This window comes from Giraffa tippelskirchi, chromosome 3, assembly GCF_054371585.1.
Source record: "Giraffa tippelskirchi isolate mGirTip1 chromosome 3, T2T-mGirTip1v1.2.pri, whole genome shotgun sequence".
Classification (NCBI taxonomy): domain Eukaryota; kingdom Metazoa; phylum Chordata; class Mammalia; order Artiodactyla; family Giraffidae; genus Giraffa; species Giraffa tippelskirchi.
Genome location: NC_137277.1, coordinates 180,863,668 through 180,890,862, shown reverse-complemented (window position 1 = coordinate 180,890,862; position 27,195 = coordinate 180,863,668). Strand labels below are relative to the sequence as shown.

Here is a 27,195-nt window from a genome sequence, read left to right as displayed (position 1 = left end):
TCCTGGCCCTTCTGCCCTGATGATGGCCTTGAGTGCACTTAGTCCTGAACCTTGGGCTTCAGATCCTGGCGTCATCACTTTACCAGCTGTGTGGTTTCCGGCAAGTCACTTAGCTTCTCTGAGCTTCCGTTTCCTTAAATGCAAAATGGAGCACAGAATAATCCATTTTATAGTGTTGTAATCTACATAACATGGGGTGGCATGTAAGGGTTCAGTGAATGCTTAGTAACAATTGTTGGAGATATTTGAGGGGCCCAACTATTAAGATCCCCCCCTTCTCATTGTAAAAAATCAACTGGGGATTAAGAAGAGGATAAGATGGATGGAGGCCAGTTGTCACCTTTAATACTGATAAAGGCTAGATCGGAGGACATAACATGGTAGGAGAACCAAATGGGCTTGCTGAGGGAACCCAGAACTGGATAGCTTGAGTCCCCTCCCCTTGGCCCTGTCACAGTAGGATGCCAGAGCCTTTATTGCTCAGCTCACAGTATGGCCAAGATAGCATCTGCTGTCAAGAGCGCATGGGAGGGACAGCAAAGGTTCTCAGTGTGGGGCCAGGACTTGAAGCCAACAAGAGGGATGCCCTCCACGACCTGACCTCTGCAGCCTGGCCTTCTACCCCTGGAGGCCTCCGGTGCCTCCCCGCTTCTGTGCATTTGCTCACACTCTGCCCTCCATGGGACATTTATCTCTGCCTTCATAGGACTCTTAGCTCCTTGTTTGACCTCTGTCCTGGCAGGTGTCAAAGTCTGAGCTGGGTGACAGTGAACTGTCAAGGTTCCCACCACGGCAGGGATGCTGAGTGGGCCGACGTCGTATCCCCAGGGCCCAGCCTTGGCCTGAGATGGGTTAGCCTTCAGGTCCAAGGTGGCTGATTTGAGTTCACCTCTTACAGTCCTGACCACCTTGTGTAGGCTCTGCTTCTCTCTCTCCCCTACACCACCGGAGACAGACCCAGTGAGAAAAGGGGATGAGAAATTTCATATGCAGTAAGGGCCTTGGGCCGGATCCTGGGGATGCAGTGGTGAGCCAGATGGATGGAGTCTCTGCTGTGTTTGGTGCTCACATTTTAGGGAAGGGAGCTGGGGATGGAGAGAGAAGGGAGGAGGGGGGATTCATCCTCGAAGTCAGAGAGCAGGAGAGAAGAGACGGTGCAGTGATGGAGATGAAGGGAGTGGATGAGAGAAGCAGGAGGGATGCAGAGTGAGAAAAAACTAGGGAAAAGAAGAGAGAGGCAGAGCAGGAGGAAGAGGCAAGAACAAAGTGTCAGATTGAAAGGGGGAGAGAGACACACACACAGCTGCTCACAGGGAGCGGAGAGAGGATGGAGGCATGGGCCAAGAGAGACTGCGCTGGGGGCTGGGATGTGTCCCTTCCTGGGTGGGGATGGGTATCTGGAGTTTTGTTTACGACCCCATCAGGACTGATGCAGGAGCTGCCTTCTTCACAGGCTTCTGGCTCCCGCAGATGAATGCGATTCCCTCCAGCGGAGTCCCTGGAGAGCCCTCCCAGAGCAGGGAGCCTCGTGGTTTGGGATCTGAATGAGCTTGTGTTGGCTGGCGGCCAAGCCTGGGAAGAGGCAGCCCTGCGTGGCTTCGGGCACCCTCTTGGCAGCTGCCGGGGCCTTCTCCCCACAGAAGGGAAGCCATAATCCCCCAGCCAGGTCCGAAGGAGTCCAGCTCCCTTTTCCCCCTCCGCCCTCTCCCCCGCTCCCAGCGCACAGCCTGGATCTCTGGGGAAGGGACAGGACTGCCTTTCTGCAGGTTTGAAATCAACAGAAATTGTATCCCAGGAATTTAGATTCAGGAGGGTGGGGGCCCAAAGGGAAGTTAGAGTCCTTTCATTCAATCTCGGTTCTGTGTGTTCGTTCAGCTTGCAGACCTGTGCTGGCGACACAGTGGAGCCCCGAGGTATCACAGGCTGGTGGGAGAGTGATACACACTTTATTAATGATCCAGGTGCCAGGAGGGACACCCGTAGACATCCCATAGAGGGATGGGGGCTGCTTCAGAAGAGGTGGACTTTGAGGGCCTGTCATGCACCAGACTCTTTACTACTGAGATGACGGTCGTAGTCCCTGCCTCCCAGGACAGCTCAGTATGTGGGAAAAGACATGGACCAACACGAGCTTGGACGGAGGTCATAAGGGGTGACGCGAGGAGCAGTAAAGGGTTTTGGCAAAGCCAGATTTGTGTGTTTTTTGCTGCTCCAAGCCTTTCCTTTGGGAAAGGGATGCAGGGAAATGGAGGCACTTATCCCATGAGTCAGAACTGGGACCAGAACTCAGGCCCCCCGACTCCAGATGAAGTCCTTTGTTTCTGCCTCCTCCTCTGTGCCTACCTGACCCTGGTCCCCCCCTACGTTCTCAGCTCCTGCCTCTTCCTCCTCTCTTTCCAGGCTCCTACTTGGTGGTCAACGCTTCGCAGCACGCTCCAGGCCAGCGGGCCCATGTCATCTTCCAGAGCCTGAGCGAGAATGACACCCACTGTGTGCAGTTCAGCTACTTCCTGTACAGCCGGGATGGGCACAGCCCGGGCACCTTGGGCATCTATGTGCGCGTCAATGGGGGTCCCCTGGGCAGTGCTGTCTGGAATATGACTGGATCCCACGGCCGTCAGTGGCACCAGGCTGAACTGGCTGTCAGCACCTTCTGGCCTAATGAATATCAGGTGGGCTGGGTTCAGTCTGCGGTCAGTCTGTGATTAGGGGTGTGGGCAGAGAGGGGTGTCAGTGTGAGGTCAGGGTAAGCAAGTGGCTGAGGTTGGAGTTAGTCCGTGTTCAGCATCAGGAGTCCTTCTGTGGTCAAGGTCAGTGGCCAGTCTGTGGTTCTTCAGTAATGGTTCAGTCAGCGTTCAGCTATCAGAGGTCATTGTTAACAGTGACAGTTTGTGGCTGGGGAAGGGGTGAGTTGGAATAGTGCTGACTTGGAAACCCTGTCTTGGCTGCCAAGTTTTGGGGCTTTGAGGTAACATCCATCAGGGATTGGATGGAACCTCTGGCCTTGACCTTGTTAGCTCTGCATGCTGACACCCTCTGCCACAACCAGCTGGCTTGGTATCGAGGGTAATTGTCAGGCGGGGCTGACCTCTGCTTGTTGGGGAGGATAGGGCTGGAGCAGAGCTTGAAAGGGGGCTCTTGTGGGCACCTCCCCAGGCAGGGCTGGAGAGATGTCAGATGACAGGGACCCTCACGCCTCCCCCAGGTGCTGTTTGAGGCCCTCGTCTCCCCAGACCGCAGGGGCTACATGGGCCTAGATGACATCCTGCTTCTCAGCTACCCCTGCGGTGAGTCCTGGCCCCGTAGGGCTCAGGGTGAGGGGTACGGGCGGGCGGCTGCCGCTCCTGCCGACAGGGGGGCGCTGGCCCAGCTAACTCCAGGGCTCTATTCCGGCAGCAAAGGCCCCGCATTTCTCCCGCCTGGGCGATGTGGAGGTCAACGCAGGCCAGAACGCCTCGTTCCAGTGCATGGCAGCGGGCCGAGCAGCGGAGGCCGAGCGGTTCCTTCTGCAGGTGAGCGGGGGTGGAGGGTGCTGGGAGAGGGGAGCCGGGGGGACCTTGGCCAGCTTCTTACTAAAAGTTCAAGCTCCCTTGCGGAGGGCTGAGGCCTTCCGTCCTCCAGCACCCAAACACACGCGTCCTGGCTCATCCTAGGCTCTCTGCCCTCTTGAGTGCCCCGTCCCCTCGACATCAGAGCGCGGCTCCAGGTTCCCCCGCTCCCCCACCTCGCGTCCCCAGCCACACCCCGCCACCAAGGCAGAGGGACCACATTCCCTTAATCGGCCCCACACCTTCTTGGGGCAGGGCTGGTTCCAGGAATCCCACGCATCCCTGGGTAGTTTAGAGATGGTGAAATGGGGCCGGGACAGTTTACCACTCCGCTCGCCCGGGTCAGACGGAGACCCTTCTTCCCTGGCGCCCCTGACCCACTGGCCCCTCTCCCGGCTCAGCGACAGAGCGGGGCCCTGGTGCCTGCGGCCGGCGTGCGGCACATCAGCCACCGGCGCTTCCTGGCCACCTTCCCCCTGGTCGCCGTGAGCCGCGAGGATCAGGACCTGTACCGCTGCGTGTCCCAGGCCCCGCGTGGAGCGGGCGTCTCCAACTTCGCGGAGCTGATCGTCAAGGGTGAGCGAGCTGTCGGCCTCCGAGGGGCGGGGCGGGCGAAAGTGGGGTGGGCGTGGCTTCTACCGGGGGCGGAGTCTGGACGGGCTGGGAAGGCCGCGTCTGACTCCGGTTGTGCTCTGACCTCCCGGGCGGGGCTCGCGGAGGGGGCGTCATCTCCTGGGAGATTGGGTCCTAATTGAAGGTCAGGGTGGGGAGGAGGTCCCTCTGAGGGGTGGGCCCGCGTGGAGACTGGGTCAAGGTGTGACCCCAGGCGAGGCAGGATCGGGCTGTGGGCCTCCCAGGGTTGACCCAAACGAACAAGCGGTCAGCCCTTAGAGGCGAGGACTCCGGGATCTGGAAGGGAGTGAGGCAGGTGTAGGCCGAGAGGTGAGGGGCAAGGTCGGCTTTTGGAGTTCGGTGTCTCTTAGGGCCTGGGGATTTAGTGAGGGGAGGCAATCTAGTCGAGGACTTGAGGGGCTGCATAAGGAGCCTGGGGCGAGGGTGGGGGTGGGGGACCAGAAGGGCTCAGGGGGTTTTGGGTGTTGCAGGATGAGGAGCTAGGAGCCAGGATTCATAGCGGGATCCATCTGGCTCCGTCTTTCCCCCATCTCCTTGCAGAGCCCCCTACCCCCATTGCACCCCCGCAGCTTCTGCGCGCAGGTCCCACCTACCTCATCATTCAGCTCAACACCAACTCCATCATTGGCGACGGGCCAATCGTGCGAAAGGAGATTGAGTACCGCATGGCGCGCGGCCCGTGGGCCGAGGTGCACGCAGTCAGCCTGCAGACCTACAAGCTGTGGCACCTCGACCCCGACACGGAGTACGAGATCAGCGTGCTGCTCACACGCCCGGGTGACGGTGGCACCGGCCGTCCGGGGCCTCCTCTTGTCAGCCGCACCAAGTGCGCAGGTGGGTGCTTCCTGGCTTCACTCCCTCCTCCGGATACCCAGGTATGGACTCAGGGCGACCTAGGGGCGAAGGGCACATTCTGAGTGCTAGTATGGCCTCGCTCTGTGCTTCTCAAACTTTCTAAACCATCATGATTTTCGCTCCATTCCAGTTACGGTAAAGAAAAGGATGATGGCTAACACTTTACTTTGTGAAGGACACGTGTGTGTGTCATATTTAAAACTCAGAACAACCCCATGATCTAGGTACTCTTGTCGTACCCATTTTACAGATGAGGTGTAAAATCTGTAACCTCTGTACAGATTATCATGAACAGAGATGTTAAGTGACTGGCTCAAAGTCACACAGCTAGTAAGTAGCAGAGCAGTAAGGGATTAGAACCCTTGACTGGCTGGCTTCAGAATCTGTGTTCTTAATTCTACACTATATCATCTAGATAAAATAAACAACTAAACAGCATAAAATAAAAGCGTGTTATTAAATTCTAGCTGGATTCTCTCATCTGGGCATTTAAGCCTGAGGTCTGCTTTTTCTTGTTTAAAAGGGTGAAGCATCTGTTCTGAGCAATGGCTCACCTGCACCAGAGGAGACTTTTTTGTTTAATCAGAAGAGAGACTGAGAACAGAATGATTTTCTTGCTCTGTGATTTCAGCATTTTTGTAGTTGTTGTTGAATTTTTATTGCCATATAAAAGATTCATGTGTGGTTGTAAGGAAAAATACAAGAGATTTTCCTTTTCACTTTACCCTGTTTCCTGCAATGGTAACATTTTGCAAAACTGTAGTGTAATATTACTCTCAAGATACTGACATTGACAAAATCTGCAGATCTTATTCAGACTTACCCAGTTTCACTTGTCCTCATTTGTGTGTGTGTGTGTGTATATTTAGTTCTATATAGCTTATTTTAGTGTGGGTTTGTGTATCTACCACCACAGTCAAAAGATACTGAACAATTCAATCAGCTTAAGGATCCTTTGATTTGCTCTTTTGTATCATTTCTGTCCCTCCACCCCAACCCCCTGGGAAATGTTAATCTGTTCTTCATTTCTAAAAAATGTTATAGAGATGATAAAATCATACATTATATGTATATGGTATATACCCTTTTTTGTTTTTATTTGGTAATACATGTATTTATTTACTTTATTTACACATATTTATTTCTTTTTGGCTGCACCGGTCTTCATTGTTGCACACGGTCTTTCTCTAATTGCTGCAAGCAGGGGATAATCTCTAGTTGCTGTGCAAGGGTTTCTCATGGTGGTGGTGTCTCTTGTGGCGCACAGGCTCCAGAGGACAGGCTTGGTAGTTGTGGCGAATGGGCTTGGTTGCCCAGCAGAATGTGGGATCTTCCTAGACGAGGGATCAAACCCATGTCTCCTGCATTGGAAGTCGGATTCTTAATCACCAGACCTCTGGAGATGTCCCAGTATATAACCTTTTGAATTGCCTTTTTAATTTGGTAATAGCTTCCTTGAGATATAATCACATCTCATGCAATTTGCTCATTAGAGTGTATAATTCAGTGGTTTTTAGTATATTCACAGAGTTGTGCAACCATCACCACAATAAATTTTAGAACATTTTCCCCTCTCCCAAAGGAAACCTTGTATCCTTTAGCAGTCCACCCCTCCCCTCATGTCCGGTAAATACTTCCAGCCCTAGACAGCCACTAATTTACTTTTTGTCTCTATAGGTTTGCCTCTCTGGACGTTTCATATATAATAGAATCATATAATATGTAGTCTTTTGTGACTGGCTTCTTTCTCATAGCATACTTTTTCAAGGTTTATCCATGTTGTGGCATGCTTTACTACTTTTTATTGTTGAATAATATTCTATTGGGTAGACATACAATAATTTACTTATACATTTATCAGTTGGAAGGCATTTGCATTGTTTATACTTTTGGGTTATTATGAATGGTATTGCTATGAGTATTAATACTCATTAATACTATTAATGAGTATTAATGGTATTGCTACGAGTATTTTTGTATGGACATACGTTTTAATTTCTCCTGAGTATATAGCATGTATATCATAGGGTAATTATGTTTAACCATTTAGGAAACTGCTGGACTGCTTCCCAAAGCAGCCATTCCACTTTACATTCATCTGTTGTGTATGGGGGTTCCAGTTTCTCTACATACTCACTAACACTTATTATTATCTGTCTTCTGATTATAACCCTCCTGGTGGATATGAAGTGGTGTATCATTATGGTTTTGCACGTCTCTGATGGTTCATGACCCAGATAATCACGACGGTGTGATCACTCACGTAGAGCCAGACATCCTGGAATGTGAAGTCAAGTGGGCCTTAGAAAGCATCACTACGAACAAAGCTAGTGGAAGTGATGGAATTCCAGTTGAGCTATTTCAAATCCTCAAAGGTGATGCTGTGAAAGTGCTGCACTCAATATGCCAGCAAATCTGGAAAACTCAGCAGTGGCCACAGGACTGGAAAAGGTCAGTTTTCGTTCCAATCCCAAAGAAAGGCAATGCCAAAGAATGCTCAAACTACCGCACAGTTGCACTCATCTCACATGCTAGTAAAGTAATGCTCAAAATTCTCCAAGCCAGGCTTCAGCAATACGTGAACCGTGAACTTCCAGATGTTCAAGCTGGTTTTAGAAAAGGCAGAGGAACCAGAGATCAAATTGCCAATATCCGCTGGATCATCGAAAAAGCAAGAGAGTTCCAGAAAAATATCTATTTCTGCTTTATTGACTATGCCAAAGCCTTTGACTGTGTGGATCACAATAAACTGTGGAAAATTCTGAAAGAGATGGGAATACCAGACCATCTGACCTGTCTCTTGAGAAACCTGTATGCAGGTCAGGAAGCAACAGTTAGAACAGGACATGGAACAACAGACTGGTTCCAAATAGGAAAAGGAGTACGTCAAGGCTGTATATTGTCACCCTGCTTATTTAACTTCTATGCAGAGTACATCATGAGAAACGCTGGGCTGGAAGAAACACAAGCTGGAATCAAGATTGCAGGGAGAAATATCAATAACCTCAGATATGCGGGTGACACCACCCTTATGGCAGAAAGTGAAGAAGAACTAAAGAGCCTCTTGATGAAGGTGAAAGAGGAGAGTGAAAAAGTTGGCTTAAAGCTCAACGTTCAGAAAACTAAGATCATGGCATCTGATCCCATCACTTCATGGGAAATAGATGGGGAAACAGTGGAAACAGTGTCAGACTTTATTTTTGGGGGCTCCAGAATCACTGCTGATGGTGACTGCAGCCATGAAATTAAAAGACGCTTATTCCTTGGAAGGAAGGTTATGGCCAACCTAGATAGCATATCTAAAAGCAGAGACATTACTTTGCCAACAAAAGTCCGTCTAGTCAAGGCTATGGTTTTTCCAGTGGTCATGTATGGATGTGAGAGTTGGACAGTGAAGAAAGCTGAGCGCCGAAGACTTGATGCTTTTGTACTGTGGTGTTGGAGAAGACTCTTGAGAGTCCCTTGGACTGCAAGGAGATCCAATCAATCCATCCTAAAAGAGATCAATCCTGGGTGTTCATTGGAAGGTCTGATGTTGAAGCTGAAGCTCCAATACTTTGGCCACCTCATGCGAAGGGTTGACTCATTGGAAAAGACCCTAATGCTGGGTAGTATTGGGGGCGAGAGGAGAAGGGGACGACAGAGGATGAGATGGTTGGATGGCATCACCGACTCGATGGACATGGGTTTGGGTAGACTCTGGGAGTTGGTGATGGACAGAGAGGCCTGGCGTGCTGCAATTCATGGGGTCTCAAAGAGTCGGACACGACTGAGCGACTGAACTGAACTGATGGTTCATAATATCGAACAATTTTCATGTTCTTATTGGCCATTTGTATGCCTTCTCTGTATAAATGTCTATTCGGATACTTTACTTATTTTTAAATTGGGTTTTTATCTTTTAATTATTGAGTTGTAAAAGTTCTTTATATATTCCAGATACTAGACCCTTATCAGATATATTTGCAAATATTTTCTTCCATTCTGTGAGTTGTCTTTTAACTTTCTTGATGGTGTCCTTTGAAGCACAAAGGCTTTTAATTTTAATGAGGTTCAATTTATCTACTTTTTCTTTTGTTATTTGTACTTTTGATGTCACATCTAGAAAACCTTTGCCTAATCCAAAGTTAGGAAGATTTGCTTTTATTTTTTTTCTAAGAGTTTTATAGTTTTAGCTCTTATATTTAGGTCCTTGACCCACTTTGAGTTAATTTTTGGATTTGGTGTGAGGTAGGAGTCCAATCTCATTCTTTTGCTTGTAGATATCCAGTTGTCCCAGCACCATTTATTAAAAAGACTATTCTTTTCCCACTGAATTGTCTCGGCAATGAGATTGACTCTTTTGGTCAGTGTAGTTCCCTGGGAATTCATCCAAGTTGTATAAATCAATAGTTCATCCCTTTTTAATGCTGAGTAACATCCCATGATGTGGCTATCCCAGAGTTTGTTTAACCATTCATCTGTTGAATGACACCTGAACCGGGCCCAATTTTTGGCTGTTACAAGTAAAGCTGCCATGAACATTCATGTACAAGTTTTTGCATGAACATAATTTTTCATTTTTTCTGGACTGGCTAAATGCCTAAGAATACAAATGATGGATCATATGGTAATTGCATACTTGTTGCAGTTTTATTGAAAACTGCCAGACTTGGTTGTATTGTTTTACATTCTCATCAGCAATATATGAGTGATCCAGTTTTCTACATCCTTGCCAGCATTTGGTGTTGTCATTGTTATTATTATTTTTAAAAATTTTAGCCATTCTGCAAGGTGTGTAGGAATATCCCATCCTGATCTTAATTTGCCTTTCTTTAATGCCTAGTGACATTAGTGGGCTTCCCTTGTGGCTCACCTGGTAAAGAATCTGCCTGCAATGCGGGAGACCTGGGTTCGATCCCTGGGTTGGGAAGATCCCCTGGAGAAGGGAAAGGCTACCAACTCCAGTATTCTGGCCTAGAGAATTCCATGGACTATATAGTCCATGGGGTTGCAAAGAATTGGACATGACTGAGCGACTTTCACTTTCAATGCCTAGTGATGTTGAACATCTTTTCATGTGCTGTTTGCCATCTGTATATCCTCTTCATGAATTATTCATGTCTTTGCCCATTTTCTAATTGGATTATTCATTTTTTATTGTTGAGCTTTGAGAATTCTTTACACATTCTAGATACTAGTCCTTTTTTGGGGTATGTAGTTTGTAAATATTTCCCCCTGGCTTTTAGTTTGTCTTTTTTCTTCTCTTCACCTGGGCTTTCATGGAGCAATCATTTTTAATTTTTATGAGGGCCAATTTATCAAAACTCCCTTTTAGGAACTATGCTTTTAGTGTCAAATTTAAAAACTCCTTGCATTGCCCTAGATTCTGAAGATTTTCTCCTATTCTTTTTTTAAAAATAGAAGTGTTATAGTTTACAAATAAGTCCATGATCCATTTTGAGTTAATTTTTAGATAAGCTACAGAATTTGGTTGAGGTTTATTTTTTTTGCCAATGAATATTCTTGTGTTTTTAAGAGCTGATCTGAGAACCATCTAAAATACAGTTTAATGCCACACTTGGAGAGACCCTTGGGTGGTAGGTAAGAGTATTCTAGGGGAGATTACTTTCTAGTTGAGGGACCTGTGTCAGATTAACCTCTCCAAGCTTTAGTCCCATTGTTTTATAAAGGGGGAATAATAATAACGTTTACAGGGTAAATGTGAAGATTCATTCAACACATGTTTATTGAGTGCCTATTATGTGTCAGGAACTGTTTAGTTGCTAGGGATATAAGACTGTGACCAAGACAGACAAAGGCCACTAGTGTATGAGTTCCTCATGCCGGAACTACATGGAAATCACATTCTGGTGGGTTGTTGTTGTTCAGTCACTAAGTCGTGTCTGACTCTTTGCGACCTCATGGACTGCATCACACCAGGCTTCCCTGTCTTTCACTGTCTCCCAAAGTTTGCTCAAACTCATGTCCATTGAGTCGGTGATGCCATCCAACCATCTCATTCTCTGTTGCCCCCTTCTCCTCCTGCCTTCAGTCTTTCCCAGCATCAGGGCCTTTTCCAATGAATAGACTCTTTGCATCAGGTGGCCAAAGTATTGGAGCTTCAGCTTCAGCATCAGTCTTTCCAATGAATATTCAGGGTTGATTTCCTTTAGGATAGACTGGTTGGATCTCCTTGCAGTCCAAGGGACTCTCAAGAGTCTTCTCCAACACCATAGTTGGAAGGCATCAATTCTTTGGTGCTCAGCCTTCTTTATGATCGAACTCTCACATCCATACATGACTACTGGAAAAACCATAGCTTTGATTATATGGACCTTTGTCAGCAAAGTGATGTCTCTTCTTTTTAATATGCTATCTAGGTTTGTCATCTTTTCTTCCAAAGAGCAAGCGTCTTTGAATTTCATGGCTGCAGTCACTGTCCTCAGTGATTTTGGAGCCCAAGAAAATAAAGTTTGTCACTGTTTCCATTTTCCCCCCATCTATTTGCCATGAAGTGATAGGACCGGATGCCATATCTTAGGTTTTTGAATGTTGAGTTTTAAACCAGCTTTTTCACTTTCCTCTTTCACTTTCATCAAGAGGCTCTTTAGTTCCTCTTCACTTTCTGAAATTAAGGTGATGTCATCTGCATATCTGAGGTTGTTGATATTTCTTCTGGCAGTCTTGTTTCCAGCTTGTGATTCATCCACCCCGACATTTCACATGATGTACTCTGCATATAAGTTAAATAAGCCAAGTGACAATAGACAGCCTTGATGTACTCCTTTCCCAATTTGGAACCAACCTGTTTTTCCATGTCCAGTTCTAACTGTTGCTTCTTGACCTGCGTACAGGTTTCTCAAGAGGCAGGTAAGGTAGTCTGGTATTCCCATCTTTATAAGAATTTTCCACAGTTTGTTGTGATTTACACAGTCACAGGCTTTGGCATAGTCAATGAAGCTGATGTTTTTCTGGAATTCTCTTGCTTTTTCTATGATCCAGTGGAAGTTGGCAGTTTAATCTCTGGTTCCTCTGCCTTTTATAAATCCAACTTGTACATCTGGAAATTCCCAGTTTCGTACTGAGAGCTAGCGTGGATGATTTTGAGCATTATCTTGCTAACATGTGAAATGAGTGCAATTGTGAGGTACTTTAAACATTCTTTGGCATTGCCTTTCTTTGGGATTGGAATGAAAACTGTCCTTTGCCAGTCCTGTGGCCACTGCTGAGTTTTCCAAATTTGCTGGCATATTGAGTGCAGCACTTTAACAGTATCATCTTTACGGATTTTCAGTAGCTCTACTGGAATTCTATCATCTCCACTAACTTTGTTTGTAGTAATGCTTCCTAAGACCCACTTGACTTCACACTCCAGGATGTCTGGGTCTAGGTGAGTGACCCCACCTTTGTGGTTATCTATGTCAAGACCTTTATTGTACAGTTCTTCTGTGTATTCTTGCCGCCTCTTAATCTCTTCTGCTTCTGTTAGGTCCTTACTGTTTCTCTCCTTTATTGTCCCCATCTTTGCATGAAATGTTCCCTTGGTATCTCTTAATTTTCTTAAAGATGTCTCTAGTCTTTCCCATTCCATTGTTTTCCTTGCATTGATCACTGATCTTCTCTCTCCTTGCGATTCTTTGAAATTCTGCATTCAGTTGGGTATACATCTTTTCCTTTCTCCTTGCCTTTCACTTCCCTTCTTTTTGCATCTATTTTAAGTCCTCCTCAGTTCATTTCAGTTGCTCAGTCATGTCCGACTCTTTGCAACCCCGTGAACTGCAGCACGCCAGGCCTCCCTGTCCATCACTAACTCCCTGAGTTCACCCAAACCCATGTCCATCGAGTCGGTGATGCCATCCAGCCATCTCATCCTCTGTCATCCCCTTCTGCTCCTGCCCTCAATCTTTCCCAGCATCAGGGTCTTTTCCAATGAGTTAGCTCTTCACATCAGGTGGCCAAAGTATTGGAGTTTCAGCTTCAACATCAGTCCTTCCAATGAACACCGAGGACTGATCTCCTTTAGGATGGACTGGTTGGACCTCCTTGCAGTCCAAGGGACTCTCAAGAGTCTTCTCCAACACCACAGTTCAAAAGCATCAATTCTTCAGCGCTCAGCTTTCTTTATAGTCCAACTCTCACATCCATACATGACCACTGGAAAAACCATAGCCTTGACTAGACGGACCTTTGTTGGCAAAGTAATGTTTCTGCTTTTTAATTCGCTGTCTAGGTTGGTCATAACTTTCCTTCCAAGGAGTAAGTGTCTTCTAATTTCATGGCTGCAGTCACCATCTGCAGTGATTTTGGAGCCCAGAAAAATAAAGTCAGCCACTGTTTCCACTGTTTCCCCATCTATCTGCCATGAAGTGATGGGGCCGGATGCCATGATCTTAGTTTTCTGAATGTTGAGCCTTAAGCCAACTTTTTCACCCTCCACTTTCACTTTTATCAAGAGGCTCTTTAGTTCTTCACTTTCTGCCATAAGGGTGGTGTCATCTGCATATCTGAGGTTATTGATATTTCTCCCTGCAATCTTGATTCCAGCTTGTGCTTTATCCAGCCCAGCATTTCTCATGATGTACTCTGCATATAAGTTAAATAAGCAGGGTGACAATATACAGCCTTGACGTACTCCTTTTCCTATTTGGAACCAGTCTGTTGTTCCATGTCCTGTTCTAACTGTTGCTTCCTGACCTGCATACAGGTTTCTCAAGAGGCAGATCAGGTGGTCTGGTATTCCCACCTGTTTCAGAATTTTCCACAGTTTATTGTGGTCCACACAGTCAAAGGCTTTGGCATAGTCAATGAAGCAGAAATAGATGTTTTTCTGGAACTCTCTTGCTTTTTCAATGATCCATCGGATGTTGCCAATTTGATCTCTGGTTCTTCTGCCTTTTCTAAAACCAGCTTGAACATCTGGAAGCTCATGGTTCACATATTGCTGAAGCCTGGCTTGGAGAATTTTAAGTATTACTTTACTAGCGTGTGAGATGAGTGCAATTGTGTGGTAGTTCAAGCATTCTTTGGCATTGCCTTTCTTTGGGATTGGAATGAAAACTGACCTTTTCCAGTCCTGTGGCCACTGCTGAATTTTCCAGATTTGTTGGATATTGAGTGCAACACTTTCACAGCATCATCTTTTAGGATTTGAAATAGCTCAACTGGAACTCCATCACCTCCACTAGCTTTGTTCATAGTGATGCTTTCTAGGGCCCACTTGACTTCACATTCCAGGATGTCTGGCTCTAGGTGAATGATCATACCATCGTGATTGTCTGGGTTGTGAAGAACTTTTTTGTACAATTCTTCTGTGTATTCTTGCCACCTCTTTTCAACATCTTCTGCTTCTGTTAGGTCTCTACCATTTCTGTCCTTTATTGAGCCCATCTTTGCATGAAATGTTCCCTTGGTATCTCTAATTTTCTTGAAAAGATCTCTAGTCTTTCCCATTCTATTGTTTTCCTCTATTTCTTTGCATTCATTGCTGAGGAAGGATCATTCTTTGGAACTCTGCATTCAAATGGGTATATCTTTCCTTTTCTCCTTTGCTTTTCACTTCCTGTTTTTCCACAGCTATTTGTAAGGCCTCCTCAGACAGCCATTTTGCTTTTTTGCATTTCTTTTTCTTGGGGATGGTCTTGATTCCTGTCTCCTGTACAATGTCACAAACCTCCATCCATAGTTCATCAGGTATTCTGTCTATCAGATCTAGTCCTTTAAATCTATTTCTCATTTCTACTGTATAATCATAAAGGATTTGATTTAGGTCAAACCTGAATGGTCTAGTGGTTTTCTCCACTTTCTTCAATTTCAGTCTGAATTTGGCGATAAGGAGTTCATGATCTGATCCACAGTCAGCTCCCGGTCTTGTTTTTGCTAACTGTATAGAGCTTCTCCATCTTTGGCTGCAAAGAATATAATCAATCTGATTTTGGTGTTGACTATCTGGTGATGTCCATGTGTAGAGTCTTGTCTTGTGTTGTTGGAAGAGGGTGTTTGCTATGACCAGTGTGTTCTCTTGGCAAAACTCTATTAGCCTTTGCCCTGCTTCATTCTATACTCCAAGGCCAAATTTGCCTGTTTTTCCAGGTGTTTCTTGACTTTCTACTTTTGCATTCCAGTCCCCTATAATGAAAAGGACATCTTTTTTGGGTGTTAGTTCTAGAAGGTCTTGTAGGTCTTCATAGAACTGTTCAACTTCAGCTTCTTCGGCGTTACTGGTTGGAGCATAGACTTGAATTACCATGATATTGAATGGTTTGCCTTGAAAATGAACAGAGATCATTCTGTTGTTTTTGAGATTGCATCCAAGTGCTGCATTTCAGACTCTTTTGTTGACTATGATGGCTACTCCATTTCTTCTAAGGGATTCCTGCCCGCAGTAGTAGATATAATGGTCATCTGAGTTAAATTCACCCATTCCAGTCGATCTTAGTTCACTGATTTCTAGAATGTCGATGTTCACTCTTGCCATCTCCTGTTTGACCACTTCCAATTTGCCCTGATTCATGGACCTAACATTCCAGGTTCCTATGCAATATTGCTCTTTACAGCATCGAATCTTGCTTCTATCACCCGTCCCATTCACAACTGAGTGTTGTTTTTGCTTTGGCTCCATCCCTTCATTCTTTCTGTAGTTATTTCTCCACTGATCTCCAGTGGCACAGTGGGCACCTACCGACCTGGGGAGTTCATGTTTCAGTGTCCTATCTTTTTGCCCTTTCATAGTGTTCATAGGGTTCTCAAGGCAATAATACTGAAGTGGTTTGCCATTCCCTTCTCCAGTGGACCACATTCTGTCAGATCTCTCCACCATGACCCGTCCATCTTGGGTGGCCCCATACGGCATGGCTTAGTTTCATTGAGTTAGACAAGGCTGTGGTCCATGTGATCAGACTGGCTAGCTGTCCGTGACTGTAGTTTCAGCCTGTCTGCCCTCTGATCCCCTCTCTCAGTGCCCACCGTCTTACCTGGGTTTCTCTTACCTTGGATGCGGGGTCTCTCTTCACAGCTGTGAAGTCCTCCTCAGACAGCCATTTTGTCTTCTTGCATTTCTTTGTCTTTCTGGCAGGAGGAAGTAGTAAACAAGTGAAAGATATAGATTGTCAGTTGATGATCAGGGTTGTGAAGAACAAAGCAGGACGGGGGCTGGGGTGTGAGGTTCGGAGAACTGTTATTTCAGAAAGGCTCAGGGACTGTTTTACAGAGAAGGTGACATTTGAGCAGAGACCTGAAGGAGGTAAGGGAGAGCGCCACACACAGGAAGCTGGAGGAATTGCTGGGGGGAGGGGCGTTCTAGGCCGACCTAATAGCAGGGAGTTCTGTAGTATGCTTGGCATATATGGAGGAGCAGCAAGGAGACCAGTATAACTGTGGTCTAGTGGCTTCCCTGGTGGCTCAGACGGTAAAACATCTGCCTACAATGTGGGAGACCCGGGTTCAATCCCTGGGTCGGGAAGATCTCCTGGAGGAGGAAATGGCAACCCACTCCAGTATTCTTGCCTGGAGAATCCCATGGACGGAGGAACCTGGTAGGCTACAGTCCATGGGGTCGCAAAGAGTCGGACACGACTGAGCAACTTCACACCTGAGTGACTGAGGGGAGCTGGCAGGAGAGGAGGTCAAAGTCGTACTGGGGATATGGGACCCAGAGCCATTTTGCTCTGGGTGGGCTGGGGGGCCATTGCAGGTTTGGAGAGCAGGAGTGACATCACCTCCTATGTTTATGAGGATCACTTTGGTCCTTTTGTGGAGAACAGATTCTAGGAGGGCGAAGGGATCAGAGGAGAGACCAGTGAGGAGGCTACTGCAACAAGTCAGCTGGGAGATGGTGGAGGCTGGCAACTGGGAGGAAGTGGTGGCGATGGTGAAAAGTGGTTAGATTCTCGGTTTGTTTTGAAGGTAGAGCTAACTGCATTTGTTGATGGATTGGATATGCAGTGAGAGAGGGAAATAGAAGTCAAGGATGGCTCCAAGGTGTTTTGCTTGAGCAGCCAAAAGAATGGAGTTATCATTTACTTGCAAGGCAGCAGACTGCGGAAGGAGCAGGTGTGATGGGGTGCCATAGATCAGGAGTTCTGTGTTGGAAATGTTGACTTTGACATGCCTATTAGACGTTCAAGTGGAGATATCCATCAGGCGGATGGATTAACGAGTGTGGGGTTTAGGGAAGAGGTTTGGGCTGCAGATATGAATTTGAAAGTTGTCAGTGTAGACATGGTGTAGATGATATTTAAAGCCATGACACTGGATGAGATCTTTTATGCTGGTGGTTCTTAGTGGGGGTGATTTTGTCTCCCAGGAGTCATCTGCAGTGTCTGGTTGTCACAACTGGGGGTGGGGTGCTAATGGCATCCTAGGGATAGAGGAAGCCAGAGAGGGTAATAAACATGCTACGGTGTATAAACAGCCTCTTCAACAAAAAATTATCTAGTCCAAAATGTCAATAATGCTGAGGTTGAGAACCCCTGATTTAGTCCTTAGATTTTAGGGAATAAATGTAGATGGAAAAGAGAGGAGCAGTGAAGCCTGAACCATACGACCCTCTAGTTTTGGATTAAATGCAAGTAAATGCATGTAAATGCACTAAATGCCTGTGAAGCATAGTGCCTAACACACAGTAAACACTCAGTTAATGACAACTATTATTGTTATGGTGTTTTTAACTCTTCAAAGCCAGTTCTGGTCAGGTACTTGCTATGAGAGAAGTCAGAGCCTGGGGTTCGCAGAGAGTCTCTATTTCACTCCTGTTAGTGTACAGATGAGGGGATGGAAGCCCAGAGATGGGAAGGTACTTGCCTGTGACTATACAGTAAGTTAAGAACCCAAGTTTCATGGTGATGGCTGTTGATCATTCCTGTTTTACAGAAGAGAAAATTGAAATTTCGAGATTTAGTCACTGGCCCAAATCGACACAGTGAGTCCATAGCAGAGTCAGAACCAAGGTTTGAATGTCCTGACTTCTAGTCTCATGTTGAAAACCACCACCACCACCTTACTACCAGTAACAGCTGCACAGCTGCCATCGTGGGCTGAGTACCCACTCTGTGCCAGGCACTGCTAAACACTTTACATGGCCTGGCTGGGATGGAAGCTGTGTAAATTAGCAGGAACCAGGCAGATAGGGTCCAAACAACTCAGCCTGCTCCTCTTAATCACATGTTTCTCTTCGTTTGCATCACTACCCCCTCTTTGCTTAGGCGCCTTGACCCATAGTTGTTTTGCTATTGGCCAGCTGTGTTGTCATCTCTTTGGGCTCCATGAAACTCCCCTCCCACAATATTATTTACTGTAAAAACAATAATATAACACCAGTAGAAGGCATTTAAAAGAAATCACTCTAAATCTCACATCCTAGCCCAACAGCTGTTTTAGTTTTCCTGCCTCCTGCAAATCTCTGCCCATATGCCTACAGTACACATTTCACACCCTTGTCATTGGGATGTGGAAACCGTTCTGTACTCTACTTCCTTTTCTTGGTGTTGTTACTTGTGTTATGTTGTTTATAATTGTGTTTATTGGCTTTAGGAGTCCACTGAGTGTCTCCATATGGCTGAGCTATTTGTCTCTAGATTTTTATTATTGTGAATAATAGTGTATTGAAAAACTTAGTGCTGATCATGCTATGTTCCCTCCTTGAATTATTTCTTTCATGTAAGTAGTCAGTGGTGATTTAAGGAAGGGCTTTGACGTATATTGCTTTAAAAAATGGTTGTACTAATTTATACTGCTGCTATAAAGGGTGCTGCGATATATAAGGGTATATCTTACCCTTGTTTTGTTTAGTCGCTAAGTCATGTGCGACTCTGAGACCCCATGGACTGCAGCATTCCAGGCTTCTCTGTCCTCCACTATCTCTCAGAGTTTGTTCAGACTCATGTCCATTGAGTTGATGATGCCCATCCAACCATCTCATCCTCTGCCACCCTTTTCTCCTTCCCTCACTCTTTCTCAGCATCAGGGTCTTTTCCCATGAGTTGGCTCTTTGCATCAGGTGGCCAAAGTATTGGAGCTTCAGCTTCAGCAACAGTCCTTCCAATGAATATTCAGAGTTGATTTCCTTTAATATTGACTAGTTTGATCTCCTTGCTGTCCAAGGGACCTCAAGAGTCTTCTCTAGCACCATAGTTCGAAAGCATCAATTCTTTGGCACTCAGCCTTCTTTATGGTCCAACTCTCACATCTGTACATGACTACTGGGAAAACCATAGCTTTGACTATATGGACTTTTGTCAGCAAAGTGATGTCTATGCTTTTTAATACACTGTCTAGGTTTGTCATAGTTTTTCTTCCAAGGAGTAAGCATCATTTATTTTCGTGGCTGCAGTCACCATATCTCACCATTAGCATGCACATATTAATTAACTGCTGTGAGTTAGACTCACACCATCTCATGTAACTCTCACACTGCTTTTCAAAGTAGGTGTTATTATATCTCCATGTTTTAGTCAAAAAACTTGATGTTCAAAGGGAGTTAAATCACTCGCCTGAAGTCACAGAACTAATGAGACGTGGAGATAGGATTTGGACTCTGCAGTACCCAACCCCACTCCAACTCCCCTTCCTCAAGCAACAGTTAATATTTCAGGGTTATTGAGTGCTCCTTAGAATCATTAAAACCAATGCATTGGGGGCTAATTTCTAATTTAACAGATGTTAACTGTTAGCCTTCTTGTTTAAAAAAAAAAAAAAAGTGCATTTAGACCTTTGACCTCTGAGTGGCCTACAGCCGTGTGGAATTCAGAGGGTTGGGGCTTTGAGGCCCCCTGGTTCTGTTTTGCCAGTGTGTGCTGGCAGCTGAAGAGCGTGTGTCTGGGTGCCAGATGGTTTTTGGAAACACAGAGAGACTCATGAATTCACACCCCTCAATCAACATATCAGCCTGTAGTCAACAAACTATTTGAGCCTCTGGATCTGCCCAAATTTGTTCGGGGTGGGGAGAGAAAGAAAAGTGCGCTTTCTTTGCAGAGACCCCTCTGTCTCGCAAGGGGGAAAGGGGCTAACACAACTGGTGGAGAATGAGACACTTAAGCATGAGGGTGAAAGTTTCATTCTTCAAGTTAGAGGTTACCATTTTGTGCCCTGAAAACTGTTGTTTTCTTTCTTTATTCTTTTGGCTGTGAGGAATCTTAGTTCCCTGACCAAGGATCAAACCTGCACCCCTGCATTGAGAGCGTGGAGTCTTAACCGTTGGAACGCCAGGGAGGTCCCCTGGCAAAGTGGTTTGGAAAGAAACCTGAGTAGGTTGCCAGTATTTAAAAATCTGGAGATTTCACACAAAAAACTGGAATTTCTGGCATCATAAATGGGAAGATCTGGCAACATAGCCCAGAACTGAGTGGCAGCTGCTCCTTTTGGATGAGATACTTACCGTCTCGTTTGTCATAGTCCCAACCCAGCCTGTGTCACCGGTTTGCAGTTGATGTTTTGTGTCCTTGTCTGAATGCTGCAGGAAGGTGAAGGAAGCAGTGTGTTTCCGCCAGACCTGGAAGGATGGTAAAAGATGTGGAGTAGGTATTCCCAGGGGTGGGGATGATGTGAGCAGAGCTTCAGGGAACCGAGATCCACTCTCACTAGTGCAATTTAATCCATGGCACTTGGCTTTAGTAGACATAGACACAGACATAGACATAGACATCTTGGGACAGGACACATCGGGCAGCCAGGACCAGAGCCAGAAAGTCTCAGGAAATAAAGCAAAGACCTCTGAACAAGATGGCAGAGTGATTGCAGAGTTAGCACACACAAAACTCACCCATTCCTTTCTAAACAGATAAGAACAATGAGTTAAAACTATATAGAAAAACATTAGGAAAATCTCCATGGTCCAGGAACAGCAGAGGCAAGACAAGTGTGGTAAGTGGGCTTGCAGTTAGCAGCCCTCACGATGCAGTGAGCAGGGAACCAGCCTATTAACGTTTTTGTCAGGTGAGGATCGGGTCTGCCTTGTTGTGGAGATAAGAGAGCCAGGCTCTCTGTAAGAAGTCAAGAGGTGAGCCTTACTCTCAGGTGCTGAAATCTCTCTGTGACATTCTGATGTATGACTGGAGACGGCCACTTGCCTCTGGTCCAGGGAAGGAAGGAAAGTTGCACTGTGCTGTCCAGAGTCTAAAGCTGTGCACCTACCCGTCCACTCGCAAGTGAAGAGCAGCCTGATGTTTCTCTTTGCATTGTCTTTGTAAAGAGCATTCTGAGCAAATTAATCACACAAAAACGATAATAGGGTCATACTCAATCATCTTAAGAGGCCAAGCAGTAGGACTTTCTTTCCTGTTCATTAAGGTGTGCCCTGATACCCTCTAACTGGGGACGAGAGAGAAGAGGATCATTTGTAATTGTGGCTTCTTCCATTATGTTATAGATGAGGAAATCGAGGCCCAGAGATTTACTTAGGATTGCACAGCTGCTCAGTGCAGATGCAGGACTGGGGCCTGAGCCCCTGAGTAAAGAAGCCTTGATTTCTTTACTTATAAAATGAGGATAACATTCTGGTCCTATGAAATCCTCAAGAGGCTATGAAGCACAGTAATATGCACTTGCCTTATGTTGGGTATCTGCCTCTCCAGAGGCATTGGTGTGGTTAATTAATTAATTTTTAAAAAGGTATCCTTTTTATTCATTTGAAGAAGGCTCTTGAGGGTCCCTTGGACTGCAAGGAGATCCAACCAGTCTATCCTAAAAGAAATCAGTCCTGAATATTCATTGGAAGGACTGATGTTGAAGCTGAAACTCCAATACTTTGGCCACCTGATGCAAAGAGCTGACTCATTTGAAAAGACCCTGATGCTGGGAAAGATTGAAGGCGGGAGGAGAAGGGGACGACAGAGGATGAGATGGTTGGATGGCATCACTGACTCAATGCGCATGAGTTTGAGTAAACTCTGGGAGTTGGTGATAGACAGGGAAGCCTGGCGTGCTGCAGTCCATGGGGTTGCAAAGAGTCGGACACAACTGAGCAACTGAGTTGAACTTTTATTCATTTATTGTTTATTTTAAAAAATATTTTATTTATTTGGCTGTGCTGGGTCTTAGTTGCACCATGTGGGATCTTTGATCTTTGTAACAGCATGTGAAGGTCTAGCTCCCTGACCAGGGATTGAACCCGGTTACCTGCATTGGGAACACGGAGTCTTATCCACTGGACCATCAAGAAAGTTCCCTGGTTTATTTTTATTTATTTTTAGTTTTTGGACAGTGAATTCCTCATGGGGAGGCAGAGTAGTGGTGATTAAGAGTGTGGATTCTGAAGCCGGCCTGTCCAGGTTTGGATTCCAGCTTCACTACTTACTGTGTGTGTGACTGTTGACAAGTTTACTTAATCTCTCCCGTGTGCCTCCATTTCTACATCTGCATAACAAGGCTTATAATGGCAGCTTTCTATTAGATTACAGAGAGGATTAAATGAGATAAAGCATTTTAAAGCCTGTAGAGCAATGATTGGCACATACAAAGCCCCCAATAAATGTTTACATCATCATCATCTTTATAGAACAGATTGTATTTTCCTTTTTTGCTTTGGCAACCAGGGAACTCATCACCTAATTTGAGCCTTATATTTATAGCTCCATGCGGGACCTAATGGCATACATTTCTATTTTCCTAACATTCTCTGGAATTATTTAGCTATTTGGCTCTCATTTCCCCCATTATCCTGACTTCTCTGTATTATTATATTGTACATATTATTGTAAGCTGTTTTAGAACAAGTTTGGAATCAACAGAGAATGAAGAAAAATACAACAGTTGGTTGATTCAGACTGTCTTGACTTCCTTCAGGAGGAATTTGGAATAGGAAGTGAATTGTATTATTAAAAAAATTATAGCTAGTAGTTTTGATGGCCTACTGTGTATTGGGGCTTCCCTGGTAGCTCAGTTGGTAAAGAATCTGCCTGCCATACAGGAGACCCTGGTTCAATTCCTGGGTTGGGAAGATCCCTGGAGAAGGGAAAGGCTACCCACTACAGTATTCTGGCCTGGAGAATTCCATGGACTATATAGTCCATGGGTCACAAAGAGTCGGATACGACTGTGCCACTTTCACATTATGTATTAGCCATTGCTACACATGCTTTGCATGTTTTACCTTAAACCTCACAGCCATCCTATGAGATCGAGCCTGTTATCCCATTTTGCAGATGAGGAAAATAAGGCTCAGAGAGATAAAATGACTTAGCCAGTGGTTGCCAGCTGCTAGTGACAGAGCCAGGATTCAGATGTGGGCCTGCCTAACTCCAAAGCACACACTTTATTCCCTTTTTGCTGCACTGAGGGGTCTCTTGGACTCTTGGGGGCAAATGAGGATTGATACTAGTCAGCTGCCTGATGTTTTCTCTCTCATCCTGCTTCTCCCCCCATTTATTCTACCTTTTCTCTCTGTTACTTGGATTCCCCAGAGCCCATGAGGGCCCCCAAAGGCCTGGCTTTTGCTGAGATCCAGGCCCGCCAACTGACCCTGCAGTGGGAACCGCTGGGCTACAACGTGACACGTTGCCATACCTACACCGTGTCCCTGTGCTATCACTACACCCTGGGCAGCAGCCACAACCAGACTGTTCGGGAGTGTGTGAAGATGGAGCGGGGTGTCAGCCACTACACCATCAAGAACCTACTGCCTTACCGGAATGTCCACGTGCGGCTCGTTCTTACTAACCCCGAGGGGCGCAAAGAGGGCAAGGAAGTCACCTTCCAGACAGACGAGGACGGTAAGAGGCCTCCTGGTCCCTGGTGCCCACAGATGCTACATGTCTGAGACTGAAATTGCCATAGGAGATTTTTTGCTTAGGATTAAGCCGACTGTATGACAACAGAGTAATGATACTCATATCTATTCCTTGGAAGACTTTGGGTAAAATTGGTATAATTTCTTCCTTAAAATGTCTGGGAACATTTACCAGGGAAGTCATTTCGGCCTGGAGTCTTCATTGTGGCAGGGTTTTTAATAAAAATTTTAATTTTCAAAATAGATATAGGAATATTCAGACTTTCTAGTCTTTGTATCAGTTTTGGTGTACTGCGTTTTTAAGGGATTTGATCATTTCACTTAAGTTGTCAACTGTCTTGACATAAAGTTGGCTATAATATTCTCTTGTTATATTTATTGAATGTCTGAAGGATCTATTGTGCTATCCCCTTTTTTATGCCTGATATTGGTAATTTGTGTCTTCTCTTTTTTTCTCATGTTCATTCTTGGCAAGGGGATATAAATTTTATTAATCTTTACAAAGAGCCAAATTTTGGCCTAGTTTTTTTTTTTTTATTGTATACTTATGTTCTATTTCTTTTTAAAAATGCTTTCTTTGCATTTGATCAGCTGTTCTTTTAGTTTTTTGATATGGAAGCTTGTTAGATCATTGATTTTGAGCCTGTCTTCATTTCTAATATATGCATTTAAAGCTATAAATTTCCCTCAGCCCTGCTTTAGCCTTATCCCACAAGTTTTGATATATCCTATCTTCAGTATCATTCAGTTTAAAATATTTTCTGATTTCTGTTATGATTCATTCTTTGACCCAAGAGTTATTTAGAATTATGTTATTTGATTTCTGACTGGGATAAGCAACTGGGATTTCTCTAATTATCTTTTTGTTATTGATTTCTAGCTTACACTGTAGTCACAATACATAGTCTAGTTTTGGTCTTTTGAAATTTGATCCATGCTTTATGGCCTGATATATGGTTGTGAGTGAGTGCAAGTCTTTTAGTCTGACTCTTTGCGACCCTATGGACTATACAGTCTATGGAATTCTCCAGCTCAGAATAGTGGAGTGGGTAGTTGTTCCCTTCTCCAGGAGAGCTTCCCAACCCGGGAATCGAACCCAAGTCTCCTGCATTGCAGGTGGAATCTTTACTAGCTGAGCCACCAGCGATGTGTGGTTAAATTTTAGTAAATGTTCCATATCTACTTGAAAAGATGTGCATTCTGTCATTTTTGGGTGTACTGTTCCAGTTGTATCGAGCTAACATTCATTAATTTCAGGACGCTTTTTATATATTAGTGCACATGCGCCTCCTGACAACCCCGTCTGGCTATTCACTGTCTCCATTCCCATTTTGCCGATGAGGTCACATCACTAGCAGATGGGTAGCAGAGCTGGGTTTCAAACCTGGCCATCTGTTTGAGAGCTGTTTTTCTTAACAGCTACATTCTAATCTCAGCACAGGTCCAAAGCCTTCCTCCAGATTGCTGTAAATCCCCAGGTACCCCTAAGCTCCTTGGTTAATAGTTTTTTTGTTTTTTTGTTTCCTCACATGTGCAATTTTCTGTCTGCACAGCAGTGGCCCAGATATAAAATTCAACCCCATCCTCAATTTCCAGAAAACCCCACTCACCTGAGGAAGTGTGTATGCCCTGTGCCCTGCACTGATGAGGATTTGCTGGGGGTGGAAATGAAGTCTGGAAGGGTTTACCCCAAATCATTGTAAATATAGGGGAGGAGAAACTTAACTTTTTTCTCCTACCTATCTTAGGTTCATTGGCTGGGATCCTGTAAATTGACTGAGCAAAGATAGATTAACAAGATAAAAATAAAGACAAAAATAAGATAAAAATATTAAAAAAATTTTACTTATAAATTTTATTTTTTGTTATATATTAAAAATGAAGTATGGTTAATTTGCAATATTGTGTTAGTTTTAGGCATAAGCAAAGGGATTCAGTTTATTATATATAATAAAATAAATTTTATTAATCTTTCCAAAGATTATATGATGTATATGTGAAATATATATACACATATATATATTCAGATTATTTTCCATTATAGGAAACAGGAGTTTATGAACATGTGCTTTGCACATAATAGGGAGTACTCAGTGATGAGTAACTCAAAGGGGTGGTAAGAACTTGGGTTTATATAGCATCTTAACCAAAGAACAATGAATTTTTAGAAAAGTGAAAAGACAAAGGAAAAGGACTTCAAACTTCTAGGGGCAGCAAATTAGGGGAAATCAAATGTATGTGGAAACTAAGAGTGGTCAGTAAAGTTTGTTAGGTAGATTCCTCTGGGCTGATAAGAGTCCAGAGGTTTCTCAGTGATTAACTTCTATCCTACCTGGTAGAGAGGGGAGGGGGGCACCTGTGCAAATTTATGTCCTACTTTTAGGCAAACGGGGAGGGCAGAGAATTTTTTCTTGGGTATGCTCCTATATTGCCTTCTCAGTTCAAGTCAAAATAATTCTTATACCAAGTGACACATTTTGGGGTAGCATGTAGTGCCACCCTTCTCAAGTAATCTCATGTTGACTCTCAGACTGCTCCATTCTTAAAATCTGTTGACCTTTCCCCTTCCTCCTGCAAGGTACACTGTTGAGGCTGCTTTACCCTCTACCCTGGCCAGGCCTCACTTGGCCCCTTGTTTTTCCTTTTTTCTCCCTCTGTCCCTCTTCTCCTGACTCTCTTTAATATTAATTAATTATTTAATATTTTCTACTCTTCACTGAAGTATTAGTATAATACTTACGGGGAGTGTGCTTATCTTAAATGGTCAGCTCAACTTGGCATTCTCCTAGACTGCGCACATCAGGATAACCCACACCCAGACCAAGAAAAAGCATTACCAGCAGCCCAGAAGCCCCCTTTATGCCCGCTCCCACTCACTGCTCCCAAAGGTAAATGTTATCCTGACCTGTAATGCCGTAGACTAATTTCTGCTTGGTTTTGAACATTGTATTAGTGGAATCATACAGTGTATAATCTTTTTTTTTTTATAATACATATAGCTGATTCACTTTGCTGTACAGTAGAAACTAACACAACATTGTAAAGCAACTATACTCCAATAAAAATTAATTTAAAAAAAAGAAAGCCGTTTTAGAAACTTGGTAAGTTGGAGGATAAAACTGCCCCTGTTTTCAGGACACCTGTTGTATATAATAACCTAAACCATGAGATGTTCATGTAGCAACCCTTGTAGTTCTACCCAGACTGAATTAAAACATTACATTCAAAAAACAAAAAAACAAATGAAGCTGGTATGAACATTGGCATGCTGGTTCAAATGGACTAAGTTTTTGTTTACCTGGGAAAATACCTATGAGTGGGAGTGTTGGTTTGTGTGTAAGTGTATGTGGAACTTGATAAGAAATTGCCAAACTGATTTCCAAAGTGGCCATACATTTGCATCCCCACCCGTGAAAGACAGGAAAGCCTGGCGTGCTGCCGTCCATGGGATCGCAAAGA

General features: G+C 44.8%; 1 protein-coding gene across 12 annotated transcripts in view; it reads left to right on the top strand.

The window, feature by feature from the left end:
- Window positions 1-27,195, top strand: part of PTPRU (protein tyrosine phosphatase receptor type U) — a 93,636-nt gene that overhangs the window by 19,801 nt on the left and 46,640 nt on the right. For 11 of the 12 annotated variants that reach the window (XM_081586292.1, XM_081586286.1, XM_081586291.1 and 8 more), the window contains exons 3-8: window positions 2,401-2,672; window positions 3,206-3,287; window positions 3,397-3,512; window positions 3,950-4,124; window positions 4,722-5,015; window positions 23,411-23,719. In XM_081586292.1, the coding sequence (XP_081442418.1) occupies window positions 2,401-2,672; window positions 3,206-3,287; window positions 3,397-3,512; window positions 3,950-4,124; window positions 4,722-5,015; window positions 23,411-23,719 (1,248 nt within the window). Of the gene's footprint in view, window positions 1-1,310; window positions 1,767-2,400; window positions 2,673-3,205; window positions 3,288-3,396; window positions 3,513-3,949; window positions 4,125-4,721; window positions 5,016-23,410; window positions 23,720-27,195 lie in introns of those variants that run through there. The other variant, XM_081586293.1, reaches the window with a different exon arrangement.